The following is a 19,989-nucleotide window of genomic DNA, read 5'->3' as shown; positions in this document are numbered from 1 at the left end:
TTGCTGAGCTCCTTTATTTTCTTCATAGTTCTGCAAAATAGTGTTTACAGAGTCTCACGGATATACTTTCTTGCAGTTGTTAAGATTTGCCTTGTTTATTTAGAATGTCTGAAACAAGTAATACGATAACATATTGTTTGCTATAATTTCTGTCCTAAACTGATCCAAGCCTTTATTACTCTAATTGTGACACAGAGCTCCAGAGAGAGGCAAGAAAGGCTTATAATCAACACGCATCTTCTTGAAAAACAATAAATATTGGATTTGTGACGAGCACAGGAAATCAATGTAGGCTGCTAGAGCTGGAGGTGAAAAGCTGCTTCCCCTCTATATGTCCATATTTGACTCCCTGTCTACCAGCTGATATAAATTTAACAAATATATCCATATTTGCAGATTTCTTATAGTTACATATTTAACCTTAAGTAATTACATATCTAGTAGTTAATGTAACATAATAAGAAAGTAGTATTGGGTGTAGGGAGTGATTAATATGAGTGGGGGGTCTGAAGTATTTGGCTCCTTCACCGCCACGTTGGCTATTGACCCAAAGTAAATGAGGATGTACAGGTGTGTTAAACAGGGCAACAAATAGGATCCATCAGTTCAAAAGACACTTCTTTTTCTTGTTGTAAGAGAACCACAAAGAGGGCACCAGGCTCGGGGGTGTTTCTTTTTACTTACTGCAAAAACACAACCATAGCAGCCCCAAAGTTAGTGTTAATTAACTCTGATTTGTTTTTCAGCATTCATGAGCTACTAAAATAAGACCATCTTTATCCAAGTATAGAAGAAGCTTCTAAGCTTAAAAAACAACAGCAGTGTAAGTTTCCATTCTTGGAATTCCAGTACAATTGGTATGTGCTGCTTTTACAAGGAATATTTTTAGGCAGGCATTTCATAGGACTTTGCCCTCATTTCCTTTGTTCAAAGCAGATGTAATAAATGCTTAGTTCAGTATCTTGCCCTGTCATTATGATCTCGTTTGCTAGGAAACCAGCGTTCATTTTGTGATGTCACACCTGCACAAGATAGGTCTCACTGTGATGTTCTAGAACTCCTTATTGAAGCTCCCTACAAGCAAGCATCATTTTTAATAGGCCTGCTGCCGTCTTATTGGCATGGTTTGACTAATAGCAGAAATGGCTACAGCTGAAAAAAACCACCTGAGTGAGAAGAGAGAATTGGACCTGGACCTTCCTGCTGCACAGACTCAGCAGCTTTCACCTAAAGATGAAATGGTTCATTCTGCAATCCCAATTTCATCTACTCCATTGCATGATAAAACAGCAGCTGGTGACTCAACCTTGAGGTCCGTGATAGAAGAAAATGCCTTTCAAGTTTTGAGTGATGGACCCTGGGCAAAAAGACCCCGGCTTGCTCTCTGTGATGATGGTTCTCTTGAAGACAATGATTTTCTGTCCCTTACCTTCCCAAAGAAACTGTGGAAAATTGTTGAAAGTGATCAGTTTAAATCACTGTGGTGGGATGAGGATGGGAATTGTGTAGTGATTGACGAAGAACTTTTTAAAAAGGAGGTCCTGGAAAGGAAAGGACCATTGCGCATCTTTGAAACTGACTGCATGAAAAGCTTCATTCGACAGCTCAATCTCTATGGCTTTAGCAAGATGAGACAGAATTTCCAAAGGTCTGCCTCCCTTGTTGAATTTTTAGCGGAAGAAAAAGCCGCTTATGCATTTAGCAAGGTAAGATCACAGCATGGTTTTTGTAAAAAGGTAAAGATGACCTAAAGTTCATAAACCCCTTGCCTTCAGAACTGTGCGAGTTCAGTCATTCTCCCAATAAAGCAATGCAGAATGGAAATAGTTACTGAGAGAATGGCAAAAATGGGATGTTGTACCGCTTCAAGGCCAAGAGAAAAAAGTAGCTAGCTAACATTTTTTCTGTGCAAGTTGCAGTCTGTAATTAACAAATACAATATGAACTGAACTAAACGTTTCTAACTTATCCAGAAAAGCCTTTGTCACAGAAAAATGTTTTTTATATGAACTAGAATCAGCACTGAGCAGCTGCTATAATGGATCAACAGAGTGGGTGAACATCATCTGCACTTGAAGGAAGCTTGTGAGAATTAGGGCAGATACAGAATGAACTGTATCTCATTGTTCATTGGGTATGGAATGACACACAGTGAAAATGCCTTATCTGACTATCCTAGGTTTTAGTGGATTGGACAATCCCTTTGTGTTTGAATTGATCTAATTCACATTTCACTGGTTCACTTTTTATTTTCAAATGCAAGTCCAACTTTGTTGAAATTATTGCACAGCTTGTTTGAAATAGGCATTAACCTGATTCACCCATAAGGCTAACCTATAGTTTATTTAACCCATGGGTTGGTGGATTCTTGATTGTCTTTTTGTGCCAACCCAGTTAACAACTCAGGAAAATAATTCACTATTTGTTGTCGGTTTGTGAACTGTAGGTTGTCGTGTGCTTTAAGGTGGATCCCTGCATTGAGCAGGGGGTTGGACTTGATGGCCTTATAGGCCGCTTCCAACTCTACTATTCTATGATTCTATGAATCCAGAATCATGGGTTGTTTTGCCAGGCTACAGAGGCACTGGGCAAGAGCAGTAAAAATACTCTGCATGCCGGTACTACAGCACTGCAAAGGCATTTGGGGTATAGGAAAGAAGCGGGCAAAGGTGGAGGGAAACTCCCAGGCATGGAGAAAACAAACCACAGTTTGTTCAATTGGCAGACAGACCCAAGGTAGGGCAATAAACCTTGGATTAAATAAGCCGTGGATTAGTGTGTTATGTGAACCACTTCATTATATTGCTGTATTAGGGTTAAGGAAAATATTCATTACTCAATTAGCCTAATTAATTATATAATCTATAGTATCTTCTCAGTCATACCAGCTCACTTGGAAAGCCCATATTTTATATTGGTAATGGATAAAAATCAGGATAGAAATATATAAAACATAGAGAAAACCTTTAGTATTTCATTTTTTGTTAATTGCCTTTGTTCTTGGAAGGTTAACTACCATTTCTCCCCGTTTTTATTCTAGTTACAGTTCTACCATAACCCCAATTTTAAAAGAGGTTGTCCTCACCTCCTTGCAAGATGCAAGAGAAGAGTTGGTATCAAAAATACACCACCTGTTGCTTTCTCGTTTGATGAAGACTACAGTGAAAGCTTCTTGAAGAGCAGCTCCAGAAGCCCAGAAGGTCAAACTAATCTGGGACCTGCTTCTAGGGAAAACGGCTTCCTTGCAAAGGACAAAATGCACAAATCCGGACTCCGGAAACCTCCCATGACCAAGGGCCTTGCTGGAGCAGCAGCCCGGCTGAGGAGTGGATATGCTGCTTCCCCTCCAACCCCTCTGAGGGCCTCTGAACGGGGGGCCCCTGAGGACAATGAGAACAAAATAAACCAGCTGGCTCCTTTCCATGTACCCCAGCACTCCAACCATGCTCGAGTCAACACACACGAGATAGATTCGACCACCACCACATCTGCTACCTCTTTGTATCATGTCATACCCCCCGTACCCAACAACCCCTTTGCACCAGTGATGGGGCTGCCAGCTTTCCCAAACATATACCCAGACTTATCAGCCATGCAGGCTCATTGGGCCAGTTTACTCCCGTTTTGTAATCCATGGTTCTCTATGCCTATGATAGCAGCCGCTTCTGCCATTTCCATGTCAAGATCCTCCCATCATCATCGAACTCCTGCGTATCATCATTGCCCTAATTGCAACTGTACTTCAAACGCCACACCTGCTTCCAAAGGGGTTGGACCCAAAGCAGCGGAATATACTGGGTATCATCGATGAAGCAAAGGGCAGACTGGGAAAATACGCCCCTTTTTGAAAATAGGGAAATTCACCATGGCATGGACGGAAGAATAAATGTCTTTCTTTCCCTTCTTCCTGTCTTGTTTACCTAGGTTAACTTCTGTATTTCTTTTATCATGGATGGATTAGAAGTAACTTGTTTTCTTTTATGGTTTTGTTGTGAAAAATATAGATTTAAGGAGAAAAACTGTAGGATAGTAGTTGGATTTGGGTTGTCCATTTTCTGCTGTTGCTGGAGATAAAAATTGCAGTCCACAAACAACTTACCTTACCGTTCTGTGTGTCTTGCAGCTAAGGAAATATTCTGAAGTGGATTGCAGCTAGAAGTGCTTGATGAGTTGGACTGGACAATCCATGTAAAATATGCACACATCTTATGTGTTTTATGATGGCATGAGGAAAGAAAATGTGTGGCCAAGACAGTTTTATGAACTAGCTTGAAGATTAAAAATCTGAGAGTAACATGGTTAGGAAAGAAAAGGCTTTGCCAACAATACTTACGCAAGCTTTGTTTGGGAGAGGGCAGAATTTAAACCAGATGCTTAAGTTACAACTATTAACTGATGTGGTCCTTATCATAGGTAAGAATTTTCTATGTTTTGTGTTGAGTGACTAGTTGAATTCCAAGCCATTCAAGGTAACTATCCTACAAAATAAGTTAAGTTCGTAAGGTCACAGCGAGCATCTATTACACTGCAATCTGAGGTTCCAGCAGGGCTGAGGTTAACTGCTATGAAAAAAACCAGACCATTCATTTTCAAGGAGCAGTAAATAACTTGTTCAATGAAATAACAATATAAGAAGGGGAGTGGGAGAGAAAGATGGGATTTCCTTTACCATCATGTATTATTTATTTATTTATTTATTACATTTATATACCGCCCCACAGCCGAAGCTCTCTGGGCTGTTTACAACAGTTAAAAATGGTAAACATTAAAAAGTATACAAAATTTAAAAACCATCAAAAACATTAAAAGTATAAAAACAGTATCCATTTAAAAACAACAATTCTGGGGTCCATTAAAAACAAATTTAACGTTGTTAAATGCTGTTAAAATGCCTGGGAGAGGAGAAAAGTCTTGACCTGGCGCCGAAAAGATAACAATGTTGGCACCAGGCGAGCCTCATCGGGGAGATCATGCCACAGTCAGGGGGACACCACCAAGAAGGCCCTATCCCTTGTTGTCATCCTCCGAGCTTCCCTCGGAGTAGGCACTCGGAGGAGGACCTTAGATGTTGAGCGCAGTGTACGGGTAGGTTCATGTCGGGAGAGGCGTTCCATCAGGTATTGCGGTCCCAAGCCATGTGTTAGCTCTTGTTCACAATCTCTAAAAGGGAGAAAATAGGGATAGGTTGCATATTTAACCACGTGAAATACAAGACAATTGTTAGTACATGTGGTTGGTGAAAAGAATCCTTTGTGATCAATATGACGGAAGTATTCTAAACAGTTTTGAAATGGTTTTTAGTACAGAATTTACTAATGCCGTACTGTATTAGTACTGCATCATTGGCTTAGATCCAGAATTATTCATGCTTAAGACTAGAGTCATTAAAATAAATAGTTTTCTCGGCCTGTAACTTACTTGTTTTGATGTGCAAGCAGTTTAAATTTGAACTTTGTGTTAAAAAGGCAAGCAAATATAGAGACGTGTAGGTTGCTAGCCTGTCTTTTTTGCTAAGCGTAAGCCGCTCCGAGAGCCTTTTTTGGCTGAGGAGCGGGGTATAAATATGATAAGTAAATAAATAAATAGCCATTCCACAAGTTCCAAATAATCCATCTCTTTAACATCCCTGACCCAAGAAATATTTAGTATGATTGAGAAACCAGCTCTGACACTTTACACAACTCAAACATTTTTTATTGTAAGCCAAGATAGTTTCCAAATCATCTGAAGTGCTCATCTTCATAAAGAACCTGCTGTCCACAAAATTATTTTGATAACTTTTAGACAATTCTTAGCAAAAACTCATTTTGTTTTAGTGACAGCTTCAAGACTTATCCACTACCTCTCATTTATTTCACATAACTAATTGATTATATTTGCTTTTATACCTAGGATTGTGTGCAGATACTCAGTGATAACGAATTTACAAAAAATGGGGAGATTATAATGTATTAATAATATTGTGTGGTCTAAAATGCATTTACAAACTGCTGGACATTTCTGTCCAGGCACCCTGCCTCTGTTATGAGATATAGATAATTTGACAAATGTATGAGTGGAGGAAGAACATCAAATGTTTCAAAATAAAAATCAGTGCTTCTAATTAACCCATCTTCAGCCATATGCCGTCTGTCATGTAGTTACTCCTTTTTTATTTTTTTATTTATTTATTTATTTAGAATATTTATATACCGCTCCCCATTGAAAAATTTCGGAGCGGTGTACAAGATAAAATGAAAATAAAAACAGAATAAAACAGTTAAAACAAAATTTAAAAGAAGCAAAAACAGATTCAAGGCTGCAAATTAAGGAAAGGCTTCTTGGAATAAAGATGTTTTCAGCAGGTGCCGAAAGGAGTACAAGGCTGGCGCCTGCCTGACCTCCAGAGGCAGAGAATTCCACAGGAGGGGGGCCACCACGCTGAAGGCTCTTCACCTGGTGGATTCCAATCAGAGGATGGATCTATGTGGAACCACCAGGAGCAGGCCCTCGGATGACCTCAGTGACCGGGCAGGTTGGGAAGGGAGAAGGCGTTCTCAGTTATCCTGGAATAGTATTTTGTGGAATAGTTCAAAAATACACTGGATTTTGAATTCTAGTAAAATTACAATGATGGGGAATAATCTGTTGTAATACTGACTTGAACCACAGATATGATTGACATATTCTAAGTAGAGAACAGTTGCTCTTCTAAATCTTAACACAGATATGATAGCAAGCTTTTCAGCTGCTCAGAATTACTCTACAAGAAGGAAAAGATTGAGAGCATCATGTTTTGAAATGCTTTGTTTGCCAAGACCCATTTCATGCAGCACACTAATTTGGGAGACACAGACTGCTGAAGTTTATTTTGCACAGGAACATTTGTATTGGGAGAAAATGTTCTTAAATGGAAATACTCATATGAACCTTAACTACTTTTCCAGGCTCCTCAAATTCCCTCAGCAGTGTCAACATTTAATAGTTTCATCCATATGGCCCAAAGAAGTGTTAGCATAATCTAAACAAAAACAGCCATCATCCTAATGGGCATGTTTAAACATTGATATTGCTTTTAAAAGCAGGGGTGGGTGGGCAGGAAGTAGGTCTCCAGATGTTTTGGACTTCAGCTCCCAGAAACCCCTGCTATCATGGCCAATGGTCAAGAATACTGGAATATTTAGGGATCTACTTTCTGCCCACCAGTGATTTAAAGACCACTAGGAAAAATGTGTGTCCCATTACTCCAATGGATATGGAAGGGGGAGGCATGGGATGAGTAGGCACACTAACGTCATGCCTGAATATTTTGGATGGAGTATTGAGTTTACCAAAAGGGAATAAGAAAACTCAATGGGTATGTTTTTTAAGGATAGGACATGGGGTTAGAGCCATCGTTGATAGGAGGACCTCCTGAGGTCACTTACTCTATATGAAAAGATAGAGGTTACTTACTCTATCACTACAGTTTATGGTGCTTAGTCCTTTGCTTTGAATGCTTCTGCTAGTAATTCTAACAGGATGAGCCAGAATAGCGGTCACCCTTTTTCCTGGCACAGACTCTTCCCTTAACAGCTGCATAACTGGCACGAATTGAACAAGTGAAGATTTCCTATTGCTCCATCACCATACCAGGGAAAGCACAACAAGTGCCTGGGTCATGGCAATGAAATTTCTCTGGCTGGGAGTAGTTGTTTGTCACTGCATGAAATACCGAGCAGGAGCAGAATTTCTAGACTGCAGATTTCAGGGAGGAAGTGGGGTCAACCAAGTGCCTGTTAAAAAAACTTGGTAAAAACAACAACTATTGAAGTATTGCATAATGTGCATGTAGTTTATTCACAATTATCCAAATATGAGAAGCTTCAATAAAGTTCACAGTACTAGCGACCTCAACCATTGCATTAATACTCCTGGTATACAACAGTGATCCCATGTAGGTGCCAGGCACCTGCTGCCCAGTCTTTATAAAAGTGGCCTAAACGTCCAACTGTTCAGGTAAGTTATTCCAGTTCAGAACAGAGCTGTGTTTGACTCAGGAAAGAACCATGAAGTCAGCACCTTCAATAACGTTCCACAGAAGGAATCAGTTCCTCTGGGATGTCCACCTGCCAGACATCTTTACGTCCTCGTACAGGAATGGGTTCCAGCAACCATCTGGGGTTTGAAATAACTGTCAAGTATTTCTGCTCCAGGCCTAATAGGATAGCTTTGTTTTCCAATACCAAAGCATCTTCAGGATGCAAGTGTTCTGGACACTGTGATGTCTCTCCAATGTCAATTAGCCCTATATTTAAAACACAAATAGCACTTTAATTTTCTTCCTGAAAGCAAAATGCTCATCAATTTATTTTTATTCAAAAGACTTGCATACTGCCCTTTGTTTTGAATTGGTCAGGATGGTTCATGAGATAGAAAATAATTAAGGGCAGCATCAAATGCCTCATTTCATTCCCTGGTTCCTCCCCCACCCCTTATATTTCAGTGCCTCAAAATTACACAATTGGGGTGGCAATTTTGTAAATATTATTTGTGTTAGTCTTTTGCAAGTGCACATTTACAGCTGTCTGATATGTGTAGTCTTGCCTGCTCAATTTCCTTGTATGTTTCAGCTGTCCAAGAGAGATGCAAAGTGGAGTGGTAACATACGAGCAACTGAGGCTGCATATAGGCTAATTTGCACAAAGTTGCGAAGGACCAGGGAAGTAATAAAACCATGAGAAAGGAGGGACCCAGCAGAGTAATTTAGCAGCAACAGAGAGAAAAAAGGGGGGAGGAGATGCCAAAATAATAAGTGCACCAAAGGAGAGTGGGGGAAATATCTCTCCATTGGCACTGTGACCCTCTTGCTTTTTAGCGTTGAATTGACACTTCTCCGCATCTTCCACCTTTTCAACATTTCCCATACCCTCCAGAAATAGAGATCATTCCACCGCTATTTTGTGGGTCCTTTTTGGAGCAGTTAACTGCAGTGGTTACTGCAGTTCCCTGACAATTTTAAACATTTACACATTTTTTTGAACTGGTAAGTCAATGGAAGAGGAAGGTATGTACATTTAATGGCTGAGAAGTAAATGGAGGGGAAATTTGTGCACCTGCAGCAACAGAGTAGTTAATACAGCTACCCTATTTCTTCGATTCAAAGACGCACTTTTTTCCCCATATAAACATCTCTAAAAATGGGGTGCATCTTAGAATCGCGGGTGTGTCTTAGGGTTTTCTTTTTCTGTTGGTGGTACTGAAATTAGTGTGCGTCTTACAATCGAAGAAATACAGTACTCAAATTTCTCCTCCATTTACTTCCTAGCCCTTAAATTGGAAAACATTTCCCTTCCACTGACTTCCCAGCCCTTAAATTTGTGCAAATTTCCCCTCCGTTTATTTCCCAGCCATTAAATTTGCATATTTTTCTTTCCAGTTACTTCGCAGTCCAACTGCAAGGAAAAGTAAGCCACCTCACGGAAAGACAGTCCAGGCAATGCCCATGGTGGGTTGTCGTGTCATATGAACCCAGTCAATATGTTTTTATGGAATTAGGTGTTGCGTATTAATTACAGGCAAGTTTCACAAGAACCATAAGCATAGACACTATGCCACAGAACAGCTTTCCCTAACCTGGTGTTTTCCAGATGTTTTGGACTAAAACACTCTGGATTTCTGACCACTGGCCACACTGGCTGTGCTGGTGGCAGCTGAACGGCAAAACATTTGGGGGGCACCATGTTGGAGAAGGTTGCTATAGAGGTTTACCAACTGACAGTGTTTTTGCATAATGAATACACAGATTATTTATTTATTTATTTATTGCATTTCTATACCGCCCAATAGCCGGAGCACAGTTGCTGCTCAGCAACCATTTGCAGCAGCAGTTGTACTTCTGTTTGTGGGGACACTGCATTTTCTTAGTATTCAAATTGCTGTGGGGGTGGGTGGGAATTAGTCTTGCTAGCTTTAGGGTGTGGGTGAAAGAAAACACACACATGCTCTGAAGTCAGCATTTTGTGCCTCTTGGCAAAAGGCTCAAACTGGAAGATTGTTTAACAAAACTGTCACTTACCGGCAATGACACCTCTGCCAAACTTTTCACCCCCATCTAGTAACTCTTGCATTTGAGTCTGTGTCATGCCGAGTCTATTCATGAGGATGCCTTTCCAGGCGTCATCGTCCCAGTCTTTAAAAGCAATGTGGACAGCAAGGGTGCAGGCCTCGTACTCAGCCAACACTGGTCGCCAACGGGTCTCGATAGTTTTGACTTTGTTCAAAACCAACCCGGCATAAGGTTGTCGGAAGGAAAGGGCGGCAAACTTCATTTTTCTTCAGCATCGTTCTCTCCTTTACTTTTTGCTCATATCACCTTTAATTTCCAAACAGAATAAAACCAGAAATAAGAACAGCTCTCGCTCTCAGCAAGTGTTCACAGCCTGTTTAATCTGCCTGTCAGAAGCTGCAGCACAGTAATTCTCAACTGCCATATGAAATTTTACACAGCACCTCAAATCACAGTCATTCCAGCATACCTTAACTTGTCAAATAGAGTTGTTGCTTTATCCACTGAGAATTAATTTTAAATAGGAAAGACACTTACTAGGGAGTAGGTTCCAATGGAATTTTGTTCAGAGTAAATCCTAGGTTTATGCAGCAGTTTATGCAGAGAAGTTGCCATCTTCTCTGCGTGTTCTGCTCCTGTGCCTTTAACATTAGCCTGGCACACAGAAATTTAAGAGCTGTAGCTCTTCCTTGGAACCTAATTTTCATGCTGGAAAAAACTGTTGGATCCTGGAATGGATCTTGGTTATGTTTTCCATTGCTTTGTTAATTGCTGAGGATCTGGAGGAACAGAGGACTCCGCAGAAACTTAAAGGTCAACTCTACACCTGGACATTGAGTGTCATAATTGCATAATTGTCTAACTGATTGTCTTCAATTAAGGGTTGCAAGGAGTTGCATCATTGTACAGGTTTCTATAAAAGTAAATGTGTTTTCATGTTCATTATAACTTCCATGTCCCTTACCCAACTTGATGTGAGCTGTATTGACTGACCGTTTGTAAGTATTTGTATCTGTACTGCCATAACTAAATTATATATTTATTTCCCAGTAAAAGGTTTGTTTTAACCTACAAAAATCTCTGTCTTAATTCACGTCTTTGCTGACTTGGCTGAGAACCGCTGCAATCTCTGCTAGTCTCTGGAAGGCCCAGACAGAGACTTAACACAAAAGGTTATGTGCCAGAAACCCAGTCTGTGCCATAACTAATCAGCTTTTAAAGCCATAACTCAACAAAAACTTCACCTGTGTGAAGGTATGCTAATGATAAAAGTGTGTTGCATCTACTCCCTTAGCAGCCTGCCCAGTTGTTGAGGTCATTGGACGTGTTCTTGCATGGACCTGAGGTCTGTTTAGAGTCCACTTGGAGTAGAGCTTTTAGTGTACTGGCTTCCTCTCCATGGAACTCCCTGCCAGTTGATGTCAGGCAGGCACCAACATTGCTGGTTTCTGCTAAAGACATTTTTATTTGAACAAGGTTTTTCTGAATGACCAGCCACAGTTTTCTTGGTGTAACTTGAGTTTAAATATTTTTATTCTTTTGTATTCTGATTCTTTTCTTCATTACCGTTCACTGCTTGGGAATCTTTCTTAGATATAGAGTGGTTTACAAATTTTGCGAATAAATAAGTAAAAGTGCATGTGTGGGGCCATTAAAAGTGAAATCTGATGCCGGCTGGGGAATGCTGGGAGTTGTTGGACATTTTTCTGTCTAAGCATGCATAGGACTGTGCCCTAACTAGATTCAAAAGGCAGCAAGACAGTTTCTCCTTATGACTGCTCCATCTTACCCCACCCCAGGGGCTTCTGTGTTTTTAAAATCTTCCTGACAAGCCTGCAGGGCTCCTGCTACTCTCAGATGCAGCAGTGAAACGATCTGCATGGCCCTGCTGCATTTCTGCTTGTTGCACTGCTTTAAAAGCACAGGAGCCGAACCAGGGGCAAAGTGGCAACCTTCTTCCATGCACGTACACCTTTCCTTAGACATGATTTAGACATAAGCCAGATCCCTCCTGGCTTAGCCGGAGCACCTCTTAGCCCAACACCTTGTTTCCAACATTGTCCAGCCAGATGCTGCTGGGAAGACCACAAGTAGGGCGTCATGGCAACAGCATCCCTCTGCCCTTACACCTCCAGCACCTGGTTTTATTTATCACATTTTACATATTAATTATTTATTACATTTTTATACCGCTCAATAGCCGAAGCTCTTGGAGGTCTACTGATGCTTCACACGAAGTTTAAAACACTATGCGGCAGGGTCTTGCTATTTACTGTTTTACTCTGTACAGCACCATGTACATTGATGGTGCTATATAAATAAATAATAATAATAATTGATTAGCTAGGGTGACCCTATGGAAAGGAGGACAGGGCTCCTGTATCTTTAACAGTTGTATTGAAAAGGAAATTTCAGCAGGTGTCATTTGTATATATGGGGAACCTGGTGAAATTTCCTCTTCATCACAGCAGTTAAAGCAGCAGGTGCCCTGCCCTCTTTTAAATCTGGTCACTCTAGTATAGCTCTTGCAGCTTTAACTGTTGTGATGAAGAGGGAATTTCACCAGGTTCTCCATAAATACAAATGACACCTGCTGAAATTCCCATTTCTATGCAATTGTTAAAGATACAGGAGCCCTGTCCTCCTTTTCATATGGTCATCCTAGATTAGCAGCACAGAAATATAGCGCATGTACATAGTTGCAAGGCTGATTTCCAAACCAAAAAGGCCGGACAAACAGCCAATGCCTGTTTCTCAAGCACCTTTCAACCAAACCCATCTTCATCAGTGGGGGGAAATTATAAATAGCAATCACAGCCCTTGCTAAAACAATGTTTCCTACATGGAACTTGCAAAGCAACATACACAAATTTAGAGACACCAGGGATAATATTCCTTACTCAAATAATCAGGGGTGGGGGGGAAACGTAAACTGATATATATAGATTGATTGATAGATAGATATAGAGATATAAATTTTCCAGTAAATATTATGAATACAAACTCTGCAATCTTCATCATGCGATTGGTAGCTGAACTCAAAGAAGGGACTCCCTCCTACATACTGAAATAACCTCGAGAAATAAAAACAACCTTGTGTTAATTTACAGTAATCTGCCAGGTGTAGTCGATCAGGTAACCCTAGCGTGTGTTCTGGACTACAACTCCCAGAATTCCTGACCATTGGCCATGCTGGCTGAGGAATGCTGGGAGTTGTAGGACTTTGTCCTTCTTCTTCCCCCTTGCCCCCCCCCCCCGTCTATATAGGCACAGGATTGCGCCCCAGGCGAACCCGAGACGCCCGTCCAGGCCTCGCCTCTTCTTCCCTTTTTACCTCAGGCGGCGTGGCCGGGCCTAGCGCCCGCTCGCCTCACCTTGCAGCTCGAACGCCGGCAGCAGGCCTCGCTAAGATGGAGGCGAGGCGAGGCGAAGCTGCGGCCCAGTCTGCTCCGTCCTCTCGGCCGGCCCCGGCTTCGCCTTCTCCCCCACCGGTGAGAGCTCTGGCTGCCGGGGCGGGCGCCTCCCTGCCTCCGCCTCCGCCTCCGCCTGGGCCCAGCCCGCCGTTTATTTATTCATGGTTTGGGCGCCTCCTAGGGTGGACGTTGCTTCGCCTCAGAAGGAAGGGAAAAGGCAGGCAGCGTCATGAGGCAGGAGGAAAGGCAGCCGAGCCAGACCGCCAGCTTGGGGCTTGGCTTCGTTTCTGCCCCAGCAGTCATTCAAGGAGCCCAGTGCACCTCTTTAATCCTCACAACAACAGCCCTGTGAGGTAGGTTAGGCTGAAAGATGATGCCTGGCCCAGGGAAATTCAGCGGCTGTTAGAACCATTTTAATCCTCACAGCAGCCCTGTGAGGTAGGTTAGACTGGGCTCCTGTATCTTTAACAGTTGTTAACAGCTGGGGAACATGGGCGGGAGGGTGCTGTTGCACCATGTCCTGCTTGTTCATCCCTGGCCCATGGCTGGTTGGCCACTGTGTGAACAGAGTGAGGGACTAGATGGACCCTCGGTCTGATCCAGCATCAGGGCTCATCTTATGTATTGAAAAGGGCATTTCGGCAGGTGCCCTTTCTATGCATGCAGCACCTGCTGAAATCCCCTCTTCATCACAACAGTTAAAGCTGCAGGAACAATAATAATAATAATAATAATAATAATATATTTGTTACCCGCCTCTCCCTCAGGATCGAGGCGGGGTACAACACAAATAAAAACACTGTAAAATACATACATGTACATAGTGACCGGATACAAAAGAGGGCAGGGCTTAGCTAGTACTTGATAGCTTTTTAGGAAAAAAAGTGATATCTAAACATTAATAAGAAATAAATGTCTGACTAAGAAATCCTGAATCAAAAGTACAAGTTGTTCAGCAGTGACCTGATTGCATGCTGCTGTCTTTTAAGGGCTACACATATTGTTAATAATATTTAGTGTTTATGAGTATTCAGAGTTCACAGTAATTCTTACAGCAGTAGGTCAATATGACATTCTAGTATTTACAAAAACTGCATGTTAATTTTGCAGGTCTGAATATACACTTCTTGAGAATATATGACCCAGTCAGTATTTTTTTCATTCCCTTCACATTTCTTAAACACCACCTGATTCTGTCAAGTTTGTTTAAAAACAAACAAAACAAAGAGAAAATTTGAGTTCCTGTTTATGGAAATGTGCTACATCTTTGTGTGATACTAAAACAACGCTTGTTTAATATTTATTGAGACTCAGATGTGATACTGAGTAGGATGAGCAAATATTGTATGTTTTTGTCAAACCTACTCAGTACTTGATCTTCTCATGATTGAGTCTCCTGCAGAATATGCCAAGATATCCAGAATCAAAACCAGGAGAAGTTTTTCAGTGCTATGTTATTACACATGTCTGGCTTTTGTAAGCGGTCTCAGTATATACTGGTAAATGGTGCTCCGTCCAAAGTTGGAAAATGCATTTTCAGTGACTTAAGGAATCTTCTAAAAGGCATCAGTTACGCATAGCCTTCATCTCGTTTTGTTATGAATGTGTTTTATTGTGAAATAACAGTATTATTTCACTGGAAATTAACATTAAGATTAGGGTTTTGGCTACATATGTTAAGTTTCAGTAAAAGCTCCTAGGTAGATTACCTGTGCAGGATAAAGGAAAATGGAATGGACTTTGTGACAGCTTCTTTAGTCTTCATCTCATCCTAAAACCCCACTGGACAGGGGTTTTAAGTAATTATTTTGAACTAAAAGTAAGTTCCTTCTGCTGTGCCTCGCCTAAGTTGGTTGGTGAGAACCTCAGCAGGTGTAGCTGGGAGTAGAAGTGAGGACATGAAACGAATAAGATTGGGCCATTTATCTCTTAAATTGAATTAGTTTGGCAATTTTGCCTATTTATTATTATTATTATTATTATTATTATTTATACTGAAAGAAAGGGCTTAGTATCACTTTCAGGTTGCTTTTAAAGGAGAGATAGCATAGATATTCAACATTGTCCTTTTACTTCCTCAAGGATGTAGGAAAGTCATAAGGTTCCTCGCATTTTGGAAGTTTATTGAGAAACAAGTGTAGCCTTTTTTGATATGTGGCTTCATGCTGAGGAAATCTGTACAGGAAAAAGAGCTCATTACCATGAGTTCTCCTTCCTCTGCTGAGTGTTGTGTCCTCTTCCAGCGGCAACTAGGAATGACTCTGCAGCTACTAACTAGTCAAAGGTATTTTTAAAGATAAGATAGGCTAAGGATTAAGTCCTCTGTCTGGCTGTAGATCACAGCTAGGGGTGGTGACCTCTAATATACTGAACATCTCTTCTTTTTGAAGGCTCTGTCTGAACACTTGCTGTGAAGGGAGTGTTCATACTGCATCTTAATTATTTTACCCTTGCTTTGTAATTATCCCCACCTTCCCCATAATTTTCATATAAAGGCAGAACTTCTCAGGTGTATATATCTCTGAAAACATTTTGTTCCCTGATGTTGGTTTCAAGGCTTTAACGGGGAAACCAAAAAGGAATAGCTAAATTCAAATTGGAAACTGGGTGCATAAAGGCATGAGATAATTTGAGAAGTTTAAAATGGAGAGACAGTCATAGGTTCAGGTTATACACTTCATCACAATATGTATTAGGAAAAATGATAATGTAAGCATTTGGGTCCATTGAATACCTCCAGATCTGTTTGCTTGTGTGTCACTGAGACTCTCTGTTAAGGATGCTTGCCCACCATATTTTTTTTCCTCTGTGCAAAGCCAGAAAATCCTTAAGGAAACACTGAGATGCATGTTTAGACAGAAAAAAAGTCCTACAACTCCCAGCATGGCTGGCTGGGGAATACTAAGAGTTGTAGGATTTTTCTATGTCTAAACATGCATCAGATTACAATAAATAAATAAGTGAAACCTCCTTTTTCAGAGGGAGTGTATCCCTGAATAAAGTAATAATAATAATAATAATCATAAAAGATGTTGGGGGCAAATAATGAGAGCACTACCTATGTGTTTTCTGGTCAAATGGAGGCTTTGCTTGTGCCTCTAGTCACTTGTTTCTCATTGACTCGATTTCCTGAACACCAGGTACTCATCCAAGCTTTTATCTTTGGGCCACGTGTTCCACCACTGAACTTCTGGATATTCTGCACAAAAATTTTATCCCCACCAGATAATTTTCCAGGGTAGGGAGGAAATACAACTTGTATACTCTAATCAATGTAAATGACTTTTAAAAGGCTTTGGGATGTTTTGACTTTGTACATATTGATTTGAAGGGGGATGTTTGGTTAACGCTGATGTTAACCATATTAAATAGTTTCTTTCTTCTTCCTGGCCTTCCCCTAGGTGGCCCCAGAACACACTCAACAGAAAAAGTCTCCAGTTTCTTCTGCATCCCGTGATTAAAAACATGTTCTCATCACTTCCTGTCCATTGCGTTCTTGTTCTTAACCACCAAGCAACCCTTCTCATGTTATTTTGTTATGAAATCAAGGTTTTAAAAAAGATTAAACTGGGTCAGTGATGCCATTGGTCAGAGCATGATAGTTGGAAAACCAAGCTAGTCACGATAGTGGCAGAACCGCATGCAAAATTGTGTCTGGCGCTCAGTCTTTGCAAAGGAGCAGAGTGGGCTGCTTGCGTGGCCAGATCCTGTCCCAGAGCCTGGTCATGCCCTGCATTCATTGCTTATCCTTACTAGAAATAGCTGGTTACAAACTGTAGCAAGCTAGGTTCTTTATTAGAAAGATACAGAAGGTGCATATGTGATGAGGGAACATGCAACACATATTTTATAAAGACTGTGACGTGTTCAGAATAAGAATAGATCCCAAGTTAAAAGGGGCTGCTGTACCTTAAAAGCCACGGGACAGTCATTTTACAATTCTACCAGAAATCAGAGAAATGGGTCATCTCTTGCTACCCACCCCAGCCCTGCCAAGTAGGTATAGTGTTCTCAGTGCAGTATGAGCTGAATTCAAGGTTGCAGAGATTAGATATGCTACACAACTTCATAAACGTTCCTTAGAAAAATGCCCCATGATGAGGCTAAGTCCCACTGAGTGCTTAGCAAGGAGATCCTTGCATTATGGTTGAGTTTGACAAATGGTCTGTCTACCTTAGCCGGCACAACAAAGTAGAAGTGTATATGATGAGTGCATTTCCATGTTGTAGTGGAACAATGTTGGGAGCCATAGTATGCTCATCCTATTAGGCGTCTCCATCATTCCAGAACCAGTCGAGCTGCACTTGTCTAAAGTCCAGTATCAGTGCTGCCTGTTTAATGTGTTATATGTACAGCTCTGACATTTTGCTGCTTCAAGTACCACCTTACATAGTCTGTCTTCTCGCTGAAATACTTGACACACAGCATCACTTTGCCTGCATTGCTTCATGGGCATAATAACTGTATTAGGAGAAGTGCATAAAATTTATGGTAGGAATGGCTGAATATATATCTGTTTCTCTCTTGGTAGAATTTCCTAGCACTGTATTACCCACGGCTGCTCTACGTATTGGGAGGGCTGCACCCATTCAGCCCATTAGTTGTTTACTCATTTCCTGGAATGGGTTTAATAGAGGTGGACAAATCTATTTCCAGTCCATATCCCTTTCACATGTCCCCCTCCCCATTTGTTCCGTTCCATTTCCACGTTAATCTGTACATTTCTTTAAAGTCTCCTAAAATGTGTATTTGAATGTATGTGTTTGAGCATGTATTTAAATGCTTGGGTTTTTCTCTCAAATGCATATTTGATAAATTTAAACTGCTAAGAACTGTTACAATATTTGGAGAGGTATGAAATTGGATGGTAGCTAAGTTCTGATCTATGCGTTAGTCTGAGAGGTTCGGATCAGGTCATTTCATTTAAGAATTTGCAAAGACTGAATTCCACAAGTCCTAGATATTAACGTTCATATTGGAAAAAGTAACATAACGTGGCCTTAAGCTTGTTTCCTGTTCTGCATGTGCACAGTGATGCTGCTTTGCTGTTACAATTTGATACAAAATCAAAAAATCACATAAGTGTGTGTGACTGCTTGAACAGTTCTTGTCCTCCAAGCTGCCTATAAATCCAACAGCAATGTAGGCTGGAAACAGTGTCTGTATCAGTGGCTAAGGGGGGGAAAGCAAAAACAAAACAGGAATGAAATCCTTTGGTTGCAACTGACCTTTCCTTTTTCTCTTCTGTTTTGTGCTTAGGTATGGTAACTTCATGAGCCTAAGGGAAAAACCCACAATTTCTCCTTTCTGAAAGCAGTAAGTATAAATGCAGTCATTCTACTACTAGTCCTTAGGATGAAATATGTATCAATTTCCTGGAGAAAATTGAACTGAATGTGTATAGAATGTAGTCGGCCACCTGTTATGTAGCTTTAAATGTTTCTTGTGCTCTTTTATATAGCAAGAACAATAAGAACAGCAGCAGCAGCAAAAAACAAAACAAAAAAATTACTCCTTTGCTGTACTGATCTTTGCCGCCTTCCCTGTCTGAATGGATTAGTTACATTGCATGGAAAGTTATTAATGTCACTATTGAGCCACTGTAAAATGAGAGGAGCATAGTATTGTGAGTAAATTTGGAGCAAATACCACAGTCTTTGTATCCCCAAGAGGTGGCATAGATGTTTTCCAGGGACTGGGACAGGAAATCTGTTTATCTGCAACAGCTACCACACTTCTGTGACTCCTGAGGGGATAGCACAGAAACTCTGACTTCAAATGCACAACCATACTCATACGTTTTCAAGAAACCTGTCATTTTAAATAACAGCAGATGTTTTGTGTATGGATAGAGGGGCTACATTACAATGACATCAGTCTTTTATGTCTGTGGTTGGTATTGGCTGAAAGGCTTGTGCCGCAAAGGCAATATAACAGGCCTTCCATAGCAGCAGTGTTTACTTGAGAAGTACTTTCATATCACGCAACAGGTGAGAAATTTTCAGAAAGCCAATGAAATCTACTATAAAGCATGGTGTTGATGTTCCTTGCATGGGGTCCAGTTCTTACATCCTTTCTTCCCTGAGGATTCAAAGAGAAAAATTTTTGGGAACATGTCTATAGGTCTAAAGGTCTAAGATATAAACACTTTAAAACACTTTAAACCCTGATTTTTATCTGCTTTGGAAATATCAAGGCAGTATTGGACTATACTGTAAAGTTGCAAAAATGGCAACAGATATTTATTTATATATCTTAAGTGAAGACACCACCTTTAGTGTGTTTGCTCACTTTTATTAATCATTTTCTTTTGTGTATATTCTGTAGAACTTGTCATTAATTTAAAAAATGCATTCAGATTCTTTGTCTAGTTTGTGCTGAGAACAATGTTATGAAGAAAGCTTAGTTAGTGCCAATTTATAGGTGATGAGCTGTGGCTGAGAAGACCACAGAGTAATTCTCTGGCTGTGACAGGATTTAATCATTTGCCAAAGATCTACAGTGAACCACTGGAATCTTTTGACAAACTATGTTGTCCATCACCAACTT

The 19,989-nt window shown here is 40.7% G+C and overlaps 2 protein-coding genes across 4 annotated transcripts; one reads left to right on the top strand and one right to left on the bottom strand.

Annotated features, from left to right (window-relative positions):
* The first annotated feature begins 1,008 nt into the window (after window positions 1-1,008).
* Window positions 1,009-4,348, top strand: LOC134409204 (heat shock transcription factor, Y-linked-like). Its single transcript, XM_063141813.1, has 2 exons — window positions 1,009-1,706; window positions 3,041-4,348. Exons 1-2 carry the CDS (start codon window positions 1,143-1,145, stop codon window positions 3,809-3,811), a joined length of 1,335 nt encoding a protein of 444 aa, XP_062997883.1. The 5' UTR covers window positions 1,009-1,142; the 3' UTR covers window positions 3,812-4,348.
* Window positions 4,349-4,659: 311 nt separating this feature from the next.
* LOC134409205 (protein EOLA1-like) lies at window positions 4,660-13,493 on the bottom strand. 3 transcript variants are annotated; one of them, XM_063141816.1, is made up of 5 exons: window positions 13,362-13,481; window positions 13,032-13,101; window positions 10,037-10,333; window positions 8,041-8,266; window positions 4,660-5,160 (listed from the first exon to the last, which is right to left on the bottom strand). In XM_063141816.1, exons 3-4 carry the CDS (start codon window positions 10,287-10,289, stop codon window positions 8,043-8,045), a joined length of 477 nt encoding a protein of 158 aa, XP_062997886.1. In that variant the 5' UTR covers window positions 10,290-10,333; window positions 13,032-13,101; window positions 13,362-13,481; the 3' UTR covers window positions 4,660-5,160; window positions 8,041-8,042. The 3 variants fall into 3 exon arrangements, with proteins under 3 accessions (XP_062997886.1, XP_062997884.1, XP_062997885.1); XM_063141814.1 differs by lacking the exon at window positions 4,660-5,160 and having other exon boundaries at window positions 7,775-8,266; window positions 13,402-13,493; XM_063141815.1 differs by lacking the exons at window positions 4,660-5,160; window positions 13,032-13,101 and having other exon boundaries at window positions 7,775-8,266; window positions 13,402-13,488.
* Between the last annotated feature and the right edge of the window lie 6,496 nt (window positions 13,494-19,989).

Source organism: Elgaria multicarinata, chromosome 15, assembly GCF_023053635.1.
Source record: "Elgaria multicarinata webbii isolate HBS135686 ecotype San Diego chromosome 15, rElgMul1.1.pri, whole genome shotgun sequence".
Classification (NCBI taxonomy): Eukaryota; Metazoa; Chordata; class Lepidosauria; order Squamata; family Anguidae; genus Elgaria; species Elgaria multicarinata.
Note: the sequence above shows the minus strand (reverse complement) of the source record. Positions and strands in the feature narration are given on the sequence as shown.

Bases quoted from the DNA above. Each gene is read 5' to 3' on its own strand.
- LOC134409204 (XM_063141813.1), top strand. From the start codon at position 1,143: ATGGCTACAGCTGAAAAAAACCACCTGAGTGAGAAGAGAGAATTGGAC. The intron at 1,707-3,040 runs GTAAGATCACAG...TTTTTATTCTAG, and splicing joins CCGCTTATGCATTTAGCAAG to TTACAGTTCTACCATAACCC.
- LOC134409205 (XM_063141814.1), bottom strand. From the start codon at position 10,289: ATGAAGTTTGCCGCCCTTTCCTTCCGACAACCTTATGCCGGGTTGGTT. The intron at 8,267-10,036 runs GTAAGTGACAGT...TTTTAAATATAG, and splicing joins TGGCAGAGGTGTCATTGCCG to GGCTAATTGACATTGGAGAG.